Source organism: Mytilus trossulus, chromosome 2, assembly GCF_036588685.1.
Source record: "Mytilus trossulus isolate FHL-02 chromosome 2, PNRI_Mtr1.1.1.hap1, whole genome shotgun sequence".
NCBI lineage: Eukaryota > Metazoa > Mollusca > Bivalvia > Mytilida > Mytilidae > Mytilus > Mytilus trossulus.
In genome coordinates, this window is record NC_086374.1 from 49,141,045 (window position 1) to 49,159,915 (window position 18,871).

Below are 18,871 nucleotides of genomic sequence, written 5' to 3' on the forward strand. Positions count from 1 at the left end.
TTTATAGTCTTTATAAATACGTAGTCAAGATCGGTCAGAATGGGAACGTAAAGTTACACACTCTGCACGATAAAAACTCACGCACCAACTATTTGGGGAGTCCATGGGATGTATGTTGCTAAATTACTGCCATAATAAAATAGTGTATGACACTGGACGTTAAGTAAACAACAATCAAATCTTATTTTTCGTAGATGAAAAACCATATAGGTAAATAGCTTGTTTTTTTTCTCACTAATATACAAGTGAATTTTCTGTCTTATTATCCAGCTTCTTGTCCCTATCCAATTCAATATACCCTCATTTCTTGCTAGAAGAATCATAATTTGCCCGAATTTCATCTCGTATGAATTCTGGTACATGATTTCTCTATTACATTTATTGTCGTTCGGAATATGCATGAAATAGCTGCCACTGGACCTTCAGCAAACATCAATCAATCAATCATCCTCGGATTGAATAATTTAATGTTTGTTTACTTACATTTTTATGCCAGTCACGATTTCAATCCAATTGAAAAAAAACTAAGTTCGTTCATATCCTGACTGACTTGGATGGTTTGACTCATAAGTAATCATACCATAACTTCCAATTTCTATTGACACATTAAAAATTACAGTGCACATGTGTGTACTGCCAAACCAAACGATTAATAAATAATTCAAAATTTAAAGGCTTGCGTTGGCTTCTAGAATTTAACTCAATATAGAGAGCAGCTGTTGATTGTCCTGCAAAATAATAAAGACCAAGTCTCGTTTAGTCGTCTCGTCGACAGTAAGAATGACGCTTTCATACTGTTTTTTTTTTACTGTAACGGAATATCTTCAAACTGTGTAATATGCAATACGAGTTTCAGAATATAAGACTTTGTCTAATTAGAGAATTATAGTATCACAAAAAATACAGACATGTGGTTTGTTTTCCAATGAGAAAACTGTCCATCGGAGTTTTAGTGACGAGTCTAAATGAACCATTTCTGTAAAAAATAAATGCGCCGGTAGTGGGCAAAATCATATACCCCACGGCGCCTCCTTCCAGAAAAAGAGAACCAAGCCAAAGTTTTGATTGGTTTGAAATGTACAACCAGATTTGTTTCGGTCTTATGAAACATAAAGATGTATCCTGGCCTCGGTAAAAAATATATTAATTTCGAGTAGTTCCCATTTAATATATAAAAAAAAAATATGTGGTATGAATTCAATGAGACAACTCTCTACAAGATACCAAAAAAGACACATAAATTAACAACTATTATAATTATGTAACAGGTCACCATACGGCCTTCAACAATGAGCAAAGCCCAAACCGCACAGTTAGCTATAAAAGGCCCCGAAATAATAATGCGAAACAATTCAAACGAGAAAACTAACGGCATAAAAAATGAACGAAAAACAAATATGTTACACATGAACAAACGACAAGATTTTTCTGATTATTAAACTCATTCATGGTTTAGATTGTGAAACAGTTCCACCAAGCTTGAAAGTGTTAGCATAGAGAAAACAAGCAAAACCATGACGAACGGACTGACAGCCGGTTTAAAATATGATACCCTCCGTAATTTTGTTGTTGTGAAAAATACAAGAAAACAAACTAAAGCTATTAAAACATAAACAATAGTATAGACAAAACAAGGATACTTTGATGGAAAAGTTCAGTTTGTCAATTAATTTTGATTTTTGTAATAATGATTAAAATACAGATTATTAGCAGCACGTCTATCTCATGTTAAAAACAAGAATGTCAACTCTGTTCGATAAAAAAGACAAACTATGAGGAACAACAGCATGTAGAATGCAAAAATGAAAATTAATCTTTCCTCACTTTTGATGACCGTTTAAACAGAAGTAAAATATATGTCAATGTTGCCAAGTCAAAGTACCCATGTACCCACTCATACTACTATAATTTATCTCGTGAACGAGGAAAAGTTATCAAGTACAAAACTAAGCAAATATACAAACGTCGTATCAATAAGTACTTAACAATAAGATATGGGATAAATATTTTATCTGCATAGCATTAGTCCTCTGTGACAACTATCTGCATGCATACTATATATTATTTGCTGATAACTGTAACAAAGAAAGCGATTCGTTTGCTTTATTCTGGCCTTCTTAAAAATTTCAATGGTCTCTTTAAGGAAATCATTTGTCTTTTCAAAGTCAATTATTTATACTATACTATAATTGTAGTTGTTGATTTTAAATGTATTTCTCTTCGTAATCACCCTATTCATTTGAATCGAATGTGTTCTGATTGCTAGTACTAAAGGCTTATTATGACTATCACTCATCGGATAGGTGCTTATATAAATAAGAACAATTAAGCTATTGTAAAGTGCATGCATTTTTAAGTGCACGAAACAAAAATGACAACAACTTTATTGTGTACAATGTATATATATATGCAGATGTAAAACAATTCAAGTTGAATAATATAACATGCACAAATTACTTAATATGAAATATAAATTACATGCTTAATTTAATGGCAAAGGAAATTTTACTACATGTACATATATACAGAAAAGTTTATAATTTTGATTTTTTTTTATTATTAAAATGCTGTTATTTAAAAGAGTTGGCTAGACTAAGCTTGTTTATAAACAAATTTAAGTTGACCAATGAGAACAACATGTAATGCGGTCTGTTACATCATAACATTGCATAATACATGTAGTAACAATTTTACTATGTTAAATTAAGTGAAATATTATGGTGTTAAGGTTCCGTCTAAGTCAAATTAGCTTGTATTTGTTTGACATTATTCACACGAATATAAGGATGAAACTGTGGCAAATTACATATCAATAGAATCAGAACATTGCATAGCATCTTTTAATGAATGTTTTAAAGTTCTGAATATCTCCAGGAAAAAATGTCCAGTCTCTGAAGTTCCAATTATTTCAAAAAGTGTAGAATTTTTGTAAGTCCATAACTGACCTAAAATGACATAAAATTCAGTATTATATATTAATATGTATGACACCCATATATAAATTTGCATTTAAACACTGTCAATTGCAAGATTTTAAAAGTAAAGTAAAATAAATTTATAAAAATTTGGATGCCATTTTATTGGGACTACTTACATATTGAAAGTGAAAGTGAAAGCAAAAGTGAAAGTGAAAGTTTAAAGTATGGAGGCCAATAGTAAACATTAAAATTCATCAATTACATCAAATTCAGTTTAATTATAGTAGTGATTCGTCCGACTTTTAAAGTTGCAATATTTTTACATAATTTTGTGATAAACAGTTCAAATTGTCTTTCTAATGCACACAAAAGTTTAGGAAATTTAATGCCAAATATTATAATTTCATCAAAGTTTCAAAAAATTATATTTTCTAAAATATTACTTTTGTGCACAAAAACATCATGTTCAATCATTCAACTTCTTTTTGTGATGTATTTAGTGAGTGATATCCTTCTACATCTCTTACAATTTATTATTTTTTGATTATAAGATCATTTATTTACCAAATATGCCATTTTTGCATTCTTGTTGAAAGTTTTAGACCATGGAAGTCTCAAAGAAAATGTATTTTTTGTAACTTTTGATATAAACTATGTATTACATAAAACATTTCTCATAATAAATACATGTTATTGGGACTTTGTTCATTTAAAAAAAAGCATATTAAAACATTCCTTAAAGTCTCAAAGATTCTTATTTTAATAAATTCTTAGAGAATGAACTCAAATAATTACCATCCATATTCCTTCTGTAAACTTTGTTTAGGTTCTCCAAACTTTATCAAGGTAGTATAGTTTAACTACTTGTATTTGCGGCTTGCAGCAGTGAAAGTATCAATATGCAACTCTTGATAAACTAAAATGATACAAACACATAATTTTCAACAAATATAAATCCTAACATTTTACTATCATTGCAAATTGTTTGTCTGCTATAATTTCACTCATACAGATGATAAGAAGCATTTCACGTAATGTGTGAACAGTCAGCTTACATTAGCACCAATGTCAATACCATTTATAACATTTTTTTTCCAAATTGTATCACATATTAGCTGGCAACTACTATTGGCGTCAAATGTTTTTACGCCACCTCTCAAGATTTAAAAATGCAAATTTGTTTACACTCTTTTCTGCATTTGTACAAACTATGTTTTTGTTAGTCTTGTATGATTTTGAATTTTAGTTTCTTGTGTATAATTCGGAGTATGGCATCCATTATCACTGTACTGTTATGCATATTTTTAGGGGCCAGCTGAAGGACACCTATGGGTGCGGGAATTCTTGTGGCTGTTGTCTGCTCTATGGTCGGGTGGTTGTCGTTTTGACATATTCACCATTTCCTTTCTCAATTTTATTCAGTTTACAATTATATGTTTGTATTGATGTTTGCTTATGTGATAAAGCTTAACATGCTGGTAAGAAGGTCAATATCAGTAACATAGGAAAACATTGTTCAAATCTTTCTAAAAATATTTCATAGAATAAACAAGAAGCATTGGTGTAATAAATTTAAATATGAAGTTTGATACACACAAAAATAATTACCCTAAAAAAGGTTCTCCAAACTTTACCCTGGAAGGATAACCCAAGTTGGGATTTGCAGAGTGAAGCAGTGGAAGCATTAGCATGCAACTCTTGACAAGCTGAAATAGTACAAATATAAATAAAACATTTAAAAGTCAAGAAATCTTGTAATTCTTTATTATACAGAAGGAGAATTTGCATCTTTCAGACATGATTTTATTAAAATCAAATGTGGAATTATGATTTTATGTTATACAATTTGCAAACATCATTGATAGATAAAACAGAAAGAAATCTTACTGCTTAAACAAAATGAGCCTCAGCACTTTGTTATAACGGTAACTAGAGGCTCTTTGGAACATGAATATCTCACATGGAAACCATGACTTATTGCCATATTGGAAACAAGGGTGAATCAAGAAAATTAATTTGTCCTCCAATTATTTCTGCAACTCATATTTATATAATATAATTTTTTCTGATAATTGCCAAAAACTAAAAAGTGTTTTCAGGGACAAAAACCCATAAAAGTGTTGACTTGCTTTTCTGAAACCTTACATAAGGATAGAGTCATTGTGCTTATCAAACTTTACATCTTTCTTCTATTGTTTTGGTGAGGACAAGCATAGGTGTAAAACACATCATGTTTTATATCTGAGCTGAATTATAAATTTAATCAAACTGGCCTCACATTAACTTTTTTTCATTGTGATATGTTATTAGTGGGATTATAGGAATCTTACAACCATGATAGTGTATCAGGAAATCTCAACAACCAATGGCATTTTTTTTATTGTTCTATAACAAGGTTTTAGCCAAATTGAAGAACAATAATATTTTCGCCAAGCGTCTTGAGAATTCATTATCTTGAACATACCACACATGTTTGATTATATTTGTCAATTTTAACTACATCAAGATGTATGAGTTAGGAACAAATTGATTGTTTGGTTGAAATGTCATAGACAATGTTGCTGTTATATTTGTTCTGCATTCCCAAAGGAAAAAGTCATAACACATGCATGTAAAGATAAGGAAATCTCATTTGGAATAACTGCTCTGTCTCAACAGTGGTAAAATGTTATGTCAACACCTGTCATTTTTTCAACTGTATAACTGGGATCGAATTTAGATGACGGAATGACAGAATTACAGATGGACACGACTATTCCAATATACAACCCACATGTGGGGGTATAATTTCTTTTTAAGTAAAAAGATTAATATACTTGTCAGAGATATAGCATGCCATTAATCTTTTAACCTTGCATCAGGTGACATTTTTTCTAATATTAAAGGACTAGTGGCTATAAGGGCCATTTTTGGCCCCACCCCCAAATTTCATTTAATTTGTCATGTTGTAAGTCTATACCATAGACCTTCTGAAAATAATCGAATTTTGGGTCTAGCTCGTTTATTCTGTTGCCTAGCAACCACTAAAATGGCGGAGTTAAACTCATCAAATATGATTATTATACAGCTTTAATATATCTATATTTGAAATTGAACCTGTTTAGCATGTAGTGAACTTTACACTTGTACACTATTTAAATATTACATAATTAATTGCACATTTTTGCCAAATTCACTGTTGTTTCTCCCTAGCAACATATATGTGCCCATGGCAACCGCGATTTGTTTTCTATTTACAAGATTTAATTTTAAATATATTGAAACGGAAAAGCAATTTAAGATGTAAATTGTAAAAAGAAACGAACTCCAAGGTGAATATTAAGGGGGAAAGCAATATTGAAACACCTACAAACAAAACAAAACACCGGGTATTGCTGATATATACGGATTGTACATCTGATGCTTGGTTGGGTCTCACTTATCAGTGCCAAGAAGAATAATATAAAGAGAAGACACGTTTAGCGCTAGGAAATCTTAAAATCGATTATCTTAAATAAATAGATACAGACACATGCATTAAAGGGTGTTTTCAAAAGTCAATGTATTTCCATGACAGTAGTTATGTTTCCGGAAGGGATTGGGGTTGAAGGGGGGCACTTCTATTTACACCTTTTCAGCTTGAATAAGTGAAAAGTTAAGAAAACTATCAGATATATATGATATAACTTTTTTTCCTACGCAATTTATAAAAAGGTTTTTTTTTTAAATGTAAAACTGGGTAAGGTGACAAAACAGCGGCACCCCCTATCAATTAAGTATTGAAGTACACACCTCGCCCTCTAGACTTATGTAAAGGATCGTTAGGGTTGACTTTTAGAAATTCATCTTATTTTTATTATCTATCTCAGTCGTCCAGACTTATAACCATATCATTCTATAGAATTACAAACTGGAACATGCTACTATATCAAATAAATCTGTATTCTTAGATTTCTTCTATATTCATTATATATATATATATATTATTTGTTTTATTGTAGTTTTTGTCAATGTGACTTGTTTACTTTTCACCTACACTAATCTTAGTGTCGTATGACTTGGTCTTTGATCATCATGACAATATTCATTATATATTCGTCAAAATTATTGAAAACATGGATGCCCAAATCGCAAGACTAACATTGGCAGGAAATCCTAGCTTAGGACAGGCCCAAAAAATCGGCAGATTTAAACATGTTATTTTTGCGATCTCAAACCCCCTCTACCTTTACCTCTAGGCAAGTAGAAAAAAATCAAACACACAATACACACAGTAAAATTTACTTAAAAAAAAGTCCGAGTCTGATGTCAGATTCAACTACCTTGACCAAACACTTAAACCTGAAGCGAGACACAAGGACAATCGGACGAACAGACTGACATACGCACGGACAAACAGACGCATAGACCAGAACACATAATGCCAACAAATGGGGTTTAACTATTAATAAAACTATTCAAAACACAACCTTTAAAAAGGTAACAGACATGTAGTATGCTTACAGACTTCAGGCTCATGTTTCTATGCATGGAAAGGTCAATTATCCATATATATATACTTTTGCAAATTTACAGATCTTACATTGTTGGGTTGATGTTTAGACCAGTTGTATATACATAATGTACACAGCCATGTATCACTATCACTGTTGGTGATACAATGGATAAATCTGTCGTAGAGTTGTCACAGGCTCAGGCGTACTTATATAATTATATATACATGTTTATACGGATATATGGATAGTCTACCTTATGCCGTTTCCGTTTTTTACCATCAAATTTTATAGAACTTGTTCTCTATGCACATTACCCACAAAGACACATCCAATTGGAATATAGGTATTTTCATTTTCGAAATAAATCTCGTGTTTCTCGCCAATTATGGAAATTTAAGTAAAATACACACACACCCTTTTTTTCGTTACATAAATCATGGATCTGACCCTAATACCAGAGAGAGAAGAATGCCCCATTCAAACAACAAATTTTGAATTTATAATTAGCAAAAACATCAGAAATGTACAGATTTTGTAATATTGAAGGTCTATCTAAAATTTCATAATTAAAAAAAATGTCCTCAAAGTTGTTATTGACTGCTTTACACATGAAGTTCATTGCTGTCGGATTTTTTAAAGACATTTAACTAGATAAACTTACGGAAATATAATTAGGAATACACTTTACATTCATAAACAAAAAAAATAAGTTTCTATAGGCATAAGAATGTATAAACTAAACTTTGTCAGATGAAAAGGTCCAATTTGGACGGCAAATTTCAGCTTTTTATTTCTCCCCTTGGCTATGAAAAATATAAAATAAACTATCGCACCAACCTTGCACCAAAAAGATTTTTTACCCGAAGTTTGATATGTATGAACTTGTCAAAATGTTAAAATTTCTAATTGGTGCAAGCATGGTGCGGTGGTCAAAATTTAGAAAAACCATCAAATTTTTGGTATTTTTGCTTATTTTCCCAATAATGACGTCATTTGCACCTACCATTGTGACGTCATTGAACCTTTTTTAGTCAAATAAAAACATTTTTTTTAAATCATTTACTCATATTCTATTAATTTATGGAGAAAAATCTGCTCTGTTAGAATTTTTATTATCTTGTAAATCTGGGGCCATTTTAGGCCATTAAAGCCCCTACTCCTTTTACCTAAAACTACAATACTGACCTGATTTAAAATTGCACTATACATCAATGAACCGTACAGATTCAGATCGATAATCTTCAACCAGATGATTTATTTCATATGGGTTGTCATCACTGTCATATAGGACTTCATAAATTGCACCTTAAAGAGATACATCAAATTGAACAAAACATAACAACAAAGATGTGCCCAAGTAAAGATATAAATACAGATTCATAGTGCAATTATATGTTATAAGCAAATTGATTTTCATTCAATTTGGTCTTTCATTTATTTAATAAGATGTCTTTTGTACCCTGTATAGCCCATATTCCATCTACTTTTAAAATGAGCATCTACAGAAATATTCAAAAACAGTTGATTTTGCCATTTTTGGCATAACAATTAATATAAATGTTTACTTGTCCTTGCTCTCGTTTTTGTGTCTAAAATAGTCAGATAGTTTTTATGTGATCTCAAGCTGTATATTAAGCTATTTTGAAGACTGATGTTGGCAAGCAAAAGTACTTTATATACATACATAGAAATTCAAAACATTTAAACAAGTACCTTTCACACCATCCTTTCCTGATTTTACACTCAGCACTGTCCCTTTATACCATTGAGATGTATTGTCTACAATCCATTTGTGTTCTATTCTTTTGTCTAGGAATTTCACCAATCTTGGCCTACCTCTTCTACTGAAATATAAATACAAATGTATTGATGATTAATATCCATAAGATGCTACATTTCCTATTGACTATCACTTGTTTTAAAAATAAATGTTATACAACAATATCAGTTTGTTCAGATACATGTTTGAAAATTGTTCGGATTCTTTTTCTTAGCTTAGTTTACACTGTCAACACATATTCTTCTTTTTATATTGCCAGTGATTCTTTGGTATGTTAGACTGAAAATTTGGTCGTACCTATAGAAAACTTATTTCAAACGGTATAGCACATCCTCATTTTTACGGAGATGTTGTTTACCGTGCTTGGAAATTTACAAACGATCCTGGTAAGCTTATCGGTCCTTTAAATAAACTTATTCTAAAAGGTTACCAATTCAACACTGTAATTAGATCTTTGAATATTGTTTTTATTGGTATTAATGTTGATTTTGTTATCAGTAAACTAAAAGCAAACTAAATATAATTGTTATATAAATATATATACATATGCACATTCATGGATCTACATCTCCTGATGATGATGTCTTTATTCTAAATCCATTGGATGTTGGATGTGTAATGATTGATTATTTAGTCTAAGATGCATGATTTTTTTTTATTAGTTGTTATTGGCTTTGAACTAGGTGTCAGTAACTGCAAGTACTCTCAGATCTGTACTGATAGTCTTTTTGTCGTTAGGATGTATAAGTGCTGAGCCCCTCTGTTTTTGTAAGATGTTTTTTTATTTGTATCAATCTGATGAATTAAGCCTTTTTCAACTGATTTTTATAGTTTGTTCCTATTTTGTACTGTTACACCACTGTCCCAGGTTAGGGGGAGGGTTGGGATCCCGCTAACATTTTTAACCCTGTCACATTAATTAAGTTTGTGCCTGTCCCAAGTCATGAGCCTGTAATTCAGTGGTTGTCATTTGTTGCTGTGTTTCATATTCGTTTTTCGTTCATTTATTTGTACATTAATAAGGCCGTTACTTTTCTCGTTTGAACAGTTTTACATTTGTCATTTCGGGCCTTTTATAGCTGACTATGCGGTATGAGATTGGCTCATTGTTGAAGGCCATATGGTGACCTATAGTTGTTAATTTCTGTGTCATTTGGTCTCTTGTGAAGAGTTGTCTCATTGGCAATTACACCAAATCTTCCTTTTTTTTTTTTAAATTACACTTATTATTCAGTCAGCAGATCATCACATTGAACAAATGCAAAATTTCAAGGGATAAATATCTGTTAGACATTGATTCATATGATGTTAACAGCAATGTTTACCTTCTAGTACAGGGTGTTTGGTCTGCTGATGGTCCAATGTTTGCTTCTGAGACAAAGTCATTGTTCTGTTTTGCTGTATTCTTTTTCTTTCTACCAGTCGTTTTTTTGCCAGGTTGGGTGCACTTTGGTGCAATGTACTGTAACAGAAAAATTAACACATCATTTTTATTGTATGGTCAAATATATATATTTCAAAAAATATACTAAAAGAAAACAGATTAATATGCACAATTTATTTTATAACCTAGGAACATTGTATGGGTATAATATATTTTCACAGTTTGCATTAATCGTTTAGACACCTTTTTGTTTTCTGTTGGTTTCTCAGAAAAAGTGTGGTTTTGTCCTTAAGACATTATTTACCATTCTTTGTCAAATTTTTCAGTTGAAAAAGAACAAATTTCAAGAATAAAATGAAATGTTCAATGTCAGAGTAATTTTCAAGTCAGCAATAAAACTTAAATCAAAAATTAGTTTATCAAACTCTAAAATAACAGGTCTGTTGATCTGTAACAAAATAAACATAAAAAATATCCCTTATAACTCTTAACATCATAATTCATATAGATGTGTGTCTACCAGGGTTGGACCCTGGAATTTCAAAAAGGGGGTGGGGGGGGCATACACCCTCTACACCCCCTGAATACTCCACTTTCTAACATAGTAGTGCATTGGTGAATACATACAAGGAAGCACACACTTAATGTGTGTCTTATCTACTCTAACACATTACACTTCAATATATATATGTACAAGTAGTATTAAAATACACATATGATCCTTTGTTCAATGTCCATACATGTAATTTACAAACCACGATTCATTTAAACATTTTTATACTGCTTGAGACATTCCACTTTTTTTCATAAATACTCACCCAGATTCCTGGTTCCCTTATTCCAGGACTTTTGCCATTACGTGGTGAACACAATTCCGGAAGAATAGCATTGAAGTAAAATGCTTTTAGTTTTGGCAGCATGATGTTTTCCCACAAGGTATTGTCCCTAAATATTCTTTGGATAAACAACTGGTGTGGATTAAGAGTCCTCACAACGAAATCTATCCAAGGATAATTACAAATATTCATTAAACCATGGCACTGATAAAAGTAGTTGTGGGTACTTTTCAAATTTAAATGACCACTGACAGTTTCCAGACAGAATGATGATTTTTCACTTGCTTGGTAGAGATTGACAGGTTTGTTGTGCAGAAGATTTTTTATCTCCAAAAGACCATCACCAGACGCAGTTGAAACTATACCATCTGCACTAGCAGCCAAAAATGGGTGTTCATGGGCAATTAGCAAACCAGTAGATTTAACATTTACATTCTCATGTTGTTCTGCCTTTTTCAGCGTATACTCCTCTATAGATGTTCTTTCTTGCAGAAGTCCATTTCTAGTGTATCTATTTCCCTTGAAGGTGGAGTACAGAAGATTTTTGACTAAATTTAATACTTTCAATGAAGGGTTACGGCGAATGATTGGTCCAAAATTTGAAGCTGTTAAACGTTTTCTTCTTTCTGTGTGCCAAAGACCAGACAAAGATTGCTGTGAAGTAGAATTTGTTATTGCATTCATTTGAGGTATACCAATGTTAATATGAGTCTGAATATATTTGTCCTTTATAATTGATAAATCAGATGGAGATATGTCAGGGGTGTAATCCATTGCCTCAGTGCCATAAGACTGTCTAGCTTTTTTGGAGTTGCTTTGTTTGCAAACTTTCATTTTTCTTTTCCATCTCAATTGCTGAGTGTCTGGTTTCGATTTGTATTTTCTGCTACTGATAAGATTTTTTTCATGTCTAGCGTAGTATTCATCAAAGAATTTACCTGCTTTTGTTGTTGTTGCCTGTTCCCAAACAATAGGTGACCACTTTGGTCCAAAATTCATTCTTAGCCCTCCTCCAAAACATCTTCCATGCCAAGATCCTCTATTACAGAGGTTGTAGATTTTTCCGCCATCAAATTTGGTCCTTATTCTCATCCAATTTTCAGCTAAATTTGTTGTTGTATTAGAAATGAGACGGTGAGCTTTTTCGGCAATTCTATTCAAAATTGATGTCACGTCTTGAATTATATACTGTTCAACATTACTGTACTCTATAGATGATTCTCCTCTTGCTTCCTCCTGTGCAGCTAATGATGAGCCTTCAGACCAAAGTTTTTCCTGTTCTTCAAATATATCCAATGTCTCTTCAACTGGTTGATCCGGTGGTATGACATGATGGTCATGAGTGATTGGATTGACATTGTCCCTTGCCTTGCAAAAGTTACTGCAGTTGGAATGTAAACCAAAAACATGAAAAACAGAGTTTTTTATGTCATGACGAAGCTGAGAAATAGCTTCAGGTTTTGTGAGGTGATTTGTTTCTACATCTTTAGAACGCATTCTGATGGCACTACGCAAAGCAGATACTAACCGTACACGAGTTGTTTTTGTTAAATGGTTTCTACCTTTATATAGATGATTTTCCGAAACAAGTTTTTCCAGGTTTGACCTAAAACATTTGCATGTATGGTTAGCACATTCTTCCTTTTCCACATATCTACCCCAACCTGGCACTTCCTCTCGTATCCTAGCATAAACTGAACTGTCACCATCTCCTACAACACGGATATAGCGTAGGCCATGTTTTGATTCTGCTTGTTTGAACCCTTCAAGCACAATATCAGCTTCCATAGACTGACTATCTTCTGACCAGTTCTTAAAACATGTATGTTCTGTTGGGATTGTATTGACTTTCTCTGCAGTGCTACATACATAGCAATACTTGTTTCGTACTCCTATATGCAAAAGTTTTTTGGTTGCTTGCCCTATTATGATTGCCACTCCTCCCAGGGCATTATAGGAATGTTTGTGGGTTCGTTTCGACCATCCTCCATCAGTAATTACGGTTATTGCTGGGATACCCTGATGAAAAAATCCGTTCTCCATGGCAATCCTTCTTTCCTCTGCTCCAACCTGTTAAATAAACATATGGGACATATAAATATAACTAGTCCCACTTGAGTTTCCTAAAATATCATTAATTAATGCCATGAAGGCTAAACCTAATTAAAAGTTAAAAGTGTGGTGGGATTTGTTTGTTTTTTCAGACAGAAAATTGTTTTTTTTTCTGCAATAAATCAAGTTTGACCACTGTTTTTTCCATACAACAATCTAGTTTACCTATTGCTAAAAGTATCTCCGAATTAATCTCATGAAAAAAATTAGCCTTGACCAATGAACCATGAAAATTAGGTCAAGATCAGCAAACACCTACTAAACAGCCATGCATACACACCATACAATTATTTCATAGGGTCAGATGATTATTACAAGACAGACTTGTACAACTTACAAAAATTCTATACACCAAATACAATAACCTGGATGCTTATAGTATATGAGAAATAGACAAAATTGCAAAATTTAACTTTGACCACTGAACCATGAAAATGAGATCAAGGTCAGATGACACCTGTCAGTTGGACATGTACACCTTAAAATCATTCAATACACCAAATATAATTGAATGAATGCTAATACATGTAGTTTCTTTGAATAGACCTAAACACAAAAATTTAACTTTGACCACTAACCATGAAAATGAGGTCAAGGTCAGATGACAACTGCCAGTTGGACATGTACACATTACAATCATTCCACACACCAAATACAGAAGACCCATTGCTTATAATTTCTGAGATATAGACTTAACCCTGTAAACTTAACCTTGTTCACTGATCCATGAAATGAGGTTGAGGTCATGTGAAGACTGACTGACTGATAGACATGGGGACCTTGCAAGGTACACACATACTAAATATAGTTATCCTATTACTTATAATAAGTGAGAAATTAACATTGCAAAAAAAATGAACTTCTTTTCAAGTAGTCACTGAACCATAATAATGAGGTCAAGGCCAATGGTCATATGACAGACGGACAGTTTGTAACATAAGGCATCTATATAAAAGTATAAAGTATCCACATGATCCAGGTCTTCTACCTTCTGAAATACTAGCCTTATTAAGTTATCCTATTATTTATAATAATTGAGAAATTAACATTGGAAAAAATTTGATAGAAATACACCAAACTTCCAAACAATGTGGCTTTCTGTAGGATTAATATATAATTGAAATAGCTGAATAGTTTTATGTAAATCCAAGTTTATCTTAAAAACTTATAAAAAAAATTAAAGGTGACTATCTAAATTTGGTGCAAACAGAAAATTATAGCTCTTTTTACCTATTAATTATATAATTAAAAGTCCTTAAATTGGACAGCAAAACACCAAACTATGAAAAAACAAGGCGTTCTGTAAGATTAATATATAATTGGGATGGCAGTATAGTTTTATGGAAATCCAAGTTTGAAAAGTTATAAAAAAAACTACAGGTGACTAGATATGAATTTAGTCAAAAATGAAAATACTATCTTTTTTTATCTATTAATTTAATCCTTGAATTTGTCAGCAATACCCCAAAAAAAAAAACAATGTGGCATTCTGTAAGATCAATATATAATTGAGATATCTGCATAGTTTAATGTAACTTCAAGGTAATTTGAAAAAGTTATAAAAAAAATTAAAGGTGACTATCTAAATTTTGTGGGAACAGAAAATTATAGCTCTTTTTACCTATTAATTAAAAGTCCTTAAATTGGACAGTAAAACACCAAACTATGAAAAAATAAGGAGTTCTGTAAGATTAATATATAATTGAGATGGCAGTATAGTTTTATGTAAATCCAAGTTAACTTGGAAAAGTTATAAAAAAAACTAAAGGTGACTATCTGAATTTAGTCAAAAATGAAAAATCTATCTTTTTTTATCTATTAATTTAATCCTTGAATTTTACAGCAATACACCAAAAAAAAAACAATGTGGCATTCTGTAAGATCAATATATAATTGAGATATCTGCATAGTTTTATGTAACTTCAAGGTAATTTGAAAAAGTTATAAAAAAAATTAAAGGTGACTATCTCAAATGTATCTAAATTTAGTCTGAACAGAACATTCTAGCTCTTTTTACATTATTAATTAAAAGTCCTTAAATTGGACAGCAAAACACCAAACTATGAAAAAACGTGGATTTCTGTAAGAATAATATATAATTGAAATAGCTGTATAGTTTTATGTAAATCCAAGTTAATTTGGAAAAGTTATAATAAAATTTAAAAGTGACTATCTGAATTACATGTACGCCCAAACTGAAAATTCTAGTTTTGTTTTAAACTACGTGTATTAATTTAATCCTTTTATTTGACAGCAATACAACAAACTACCAAACAATGAGGCATTCTATAAGGCCAATATATAGTTGAGATAGCTACAAACATTTATAACAAGAGGCTCTCAAGTCTCAAGAGCCTGATTCGCTCACCTGAACCGTTTTGCTTAAACCTTTCACAATTATTATTTTTGCTTTAAAATGCCATTTAAATGTTGATCATATTGATTATTTGTAGATCTTACTTTGCCAAACATTTCTGCTGTTTACAGTTTATCTTTATATTCAATAATATTCAAGCTAATAACCAAAAACTGCAAAATTTCCTTATTCAAAATTACCAATTTAGTGGCAGCAACCCAACAATGGATTGTTAGATTCATCTGAAAATTTCAGGGCTGCTAGATCATGACCTATTGAACATTTTTTGCTGTTTATGCTTTAGTTTTTGAGATATAACAGTATAAGCCAAAAACTGCATTTGACCCCTCTGTTCTATTTTTAGCCACAGCAGCCATGTTTATTGATGGATCAAAACTTCAGATACAATTTAGAAAGTAGATACCACAACGAACATTCATTTAAAGTTTGAGAGTATTTGGCCGAGTTGTTTCAAAGGGAAGATTTTGATGAAGTTTGATGAACAAATAGAGCAAATTTGTCTTTAAAGGGCAATAACTCCTTAAGGGGTCAATTGACAATATTGGTCATGTTAACTTTTTTGTAGATCTTACTTTGCTTAACATTTTTGCTGTTTACATTTTATCTTTATCTTCAATGATATTCAAGATAATAAACAAAAACTGCAAAATTTCGTTAAAATTACCAATTAAGTGGCAACAACCCAACAATGGATTGTTAGATTCATCTGAAAATTTCAGGGCTGATAGATCTTGACCTATTGAACATTTTTATCCCTTGTCAGATTTGCTCTTAATGCCATAGTTTTTGAGATATAAGCCAAAAACTGCATTTGACCCCTATGTTATATTTTGAGCCATGGCGGCCATGTTTGTTGATGGATTAAATTTTCGGATACAATTTACAAACTAGATACCCTTGGGAACTTTCTAATAAAGTTTGAGTTATTTGGCCCAGTAGTTTCAGAGGAGAAGATTCTTGAAATTGTTTACGACGACGGACGCCAAGTGATGGTATAAGCTCACATAGCCTTTGGGTCAGGTGAGCTTAAAATCAAAGTTAATGTGATAAAGTAATAGTAATAATTAGGGGTGACTATAGATATAAATTTAATCAGAATTTAAAATTTTAGTTTTTTTATCCATTAATTCATGTAATTAGACAGCAATGAACAAAATTTTGTAAGATATATATAATTGAGGTAAATGGGCTGATTCAGACCAGTCTGGACTAAATTCAAAGCTCAAGATTGAGTCAAGAAAGGTCAAGACCATATTCATACTACATGTATATCGAGATACTCAGATTAGCAAATACTCAATCAGACTTATACAAGTCTTGTCAAGTATAATATGTGCTCGACTTTAATACTGGTTGAGCACAAAATATGGTCTTTTCATACTCTGAGCAGTTTGTAGTGCTTGTTCATTAGAAAAGACAACTGGTTTAGGAGCCGTACAAATTTTTCAGACATACATGTACATGTACATGCATATAATTAAAAGAACAGATTTAAGTAAAATTCCCCCCTTTCCAACCCATGCATCTGTTGAGCATTGTTGAGTGTTTGCAATATTAGCATTTCTATATTTTTTTTTGTAAGTCTTTGTGTTTCTCATCCAAATAACAAAATGTGCAAGATTCAATGAAGGTTTGCATCTGTTCATTCCTTGATATAAGATGTTTATTTAAAAAAGTTATCTTTTGACTTAACTGGCACAGTAGTAATTAAGATCATGTTTAATATTGATACATGTACATGATGTATGACATGTTATAATGACAACCTATGAAAAGTAATATATATTTTTTATTTATTCAGTTACCTTTTTTTGAGCGTGTGTGTGTGTGGGGGGGGGGGGGGGGGGGGGGGATGGGATTCTCATTTACATTTATTATATATTATGGTTTTTTTTTCGATGTTCATGCATTCATTTTACATCATGTACATTTATGTTTTAATCAATTATAATTACCTGTAACATATTTTCTTGGAGAGCTGCTAACCACCATTCCCCTACTTCTTGTTCAATTGCTGAAAAGGAAGTTGACGAGAGTCCTGGTGAATTCATTGTCCCCATGATTTCATTTAAGTGAGACGGTCCATTTCCAGTGGCAATACTTCCCCACACAGCTCTCACGTTTACATCAAACCTTTTACTTTCTGGCAATGATGGGCTAGTGCAGAATTTAAATTGTTTATGACATCCTTCACACTGAGCACAAAGAACGGTTGCAAGTCCTAATTTCCTTTCCTCGCTTACAAGTTTTATTGGAGATTGGTTTTTAGAACTTAGCTCTATTGCTGAAGGACACAGACATACGTGCATAGTTATTTCACTGACATGTCCTTGTAATGAGTCCAAATTCACAAATCTATAACCTTGTGGGCTTAAATTATGCATTGTCCTTTCTCTGATTTTCAGTTTTAATCCATTTTCTAATAGTTCAGAAGTGAAAAATTTATGGCATTCTTTGGTGTTTTTTCTCTTACTTATTGCTGTCTGTTTGATTCTCTTTAAAACAAGAGACAGCGGCAGAGACTTCCGCTTAATCCTTTTTCTCCTAATCATAAAATTAACAGTTGGTCTTCCACACCTTGTACTTGTTCTTTTGCCCTTTGCTGGTCCAGAGCCTAGTCCAAATGTTTTTGACGTTTTCCTTTTACTACCCATTATAATGAAATTGCTTGCTATGACTCTACTTAACTAGTACTGATGTCAATGTCAAGCCTCCATATTTTTTATGTCTCAAGCAGCATGTTTTAATTTTTATTAAAATTTATTCACTTACCTTCAAATTATATTACTTTGTAATACTTAAATATTAGTTCGGTTACAAACAGAAAAAAAAAAAGAAAATTATTCATGTTTTTTGCCAATGTTTACAAACACCGTGATGGCGCTGGGGGATGGGATCACTTACTTGAGTGTCGATTTACGATATAAGGACAATTTCGATCACATTAGTAATTATTAAATCATCTTTGTTTTTGGTATTAATGTTTGGA

At 31.8% G+C, this 18,871-nt stretch overlaps 1 protein-coding gene across 1 annotated transcript; it reads right to left on the minus strand.

The window, feature by feature from the left end:
- Positions 1 to 2,727: 2,727 nt before the first annotated feature.
- Positions 2,728 to 18,871, minus strand: LOC134705822 (uncharacterized). The gene is made up of 8 exons (XM_063564537.1): positions 17,838 to 18,871; positions 11,376 to 13,463; positions 10,499 to 10,635; positions 9,107 to 9,237; positions 8,579 to 8,698; positions 4,527 to 4,624; positions 3,714 to 3,834; positions 2,728 to 2,945 (listed from the first exon to the last, which is right to left on the minus strand). Exons 1-5 carry the CDS (start codon positions 18,534 to 18,536, stop codon positions 8,595 to 8,597), a joined length of 3,159 nt encoding a protein of 1,052 aa, XP_063420607.1. The 5' UTR covers positions 18,537 to 18,871; the 3' UTR covers positions 2,728 to 2,945; positions 3,714 to 3,834; positions 4,527 to 4,624; positions 8,579 to 8,594.

What these genes read in the sequence shown, in the direction of transcription:
- LOC134705822 (XM_063564537.1), bottom strand. Translation starts at nt 18,536, where the DNA reads ATGGGTAGTAAAAGGAAAACGTCAAAAACATTTGGACTAGGCTCTGGA. An exon ending in TCCAAGAAAATATGTTACAG is followed by an intron (nt 13,464 to 17,837) that starts GTAATTATAATT and finishes TTTATTTAACAG; the next exon opens with GTTGGAGCAGAGGAAAGAAG. An exon ending in AGGAAAGGATGGTGTGAAAG is followed by an intron (nt 8,699 to 9,106) that starts GTACTTGTTTAA and finishes TATCTCTTTAAG; the next exon opens with GTGCAATTTATGAAGTCCTA.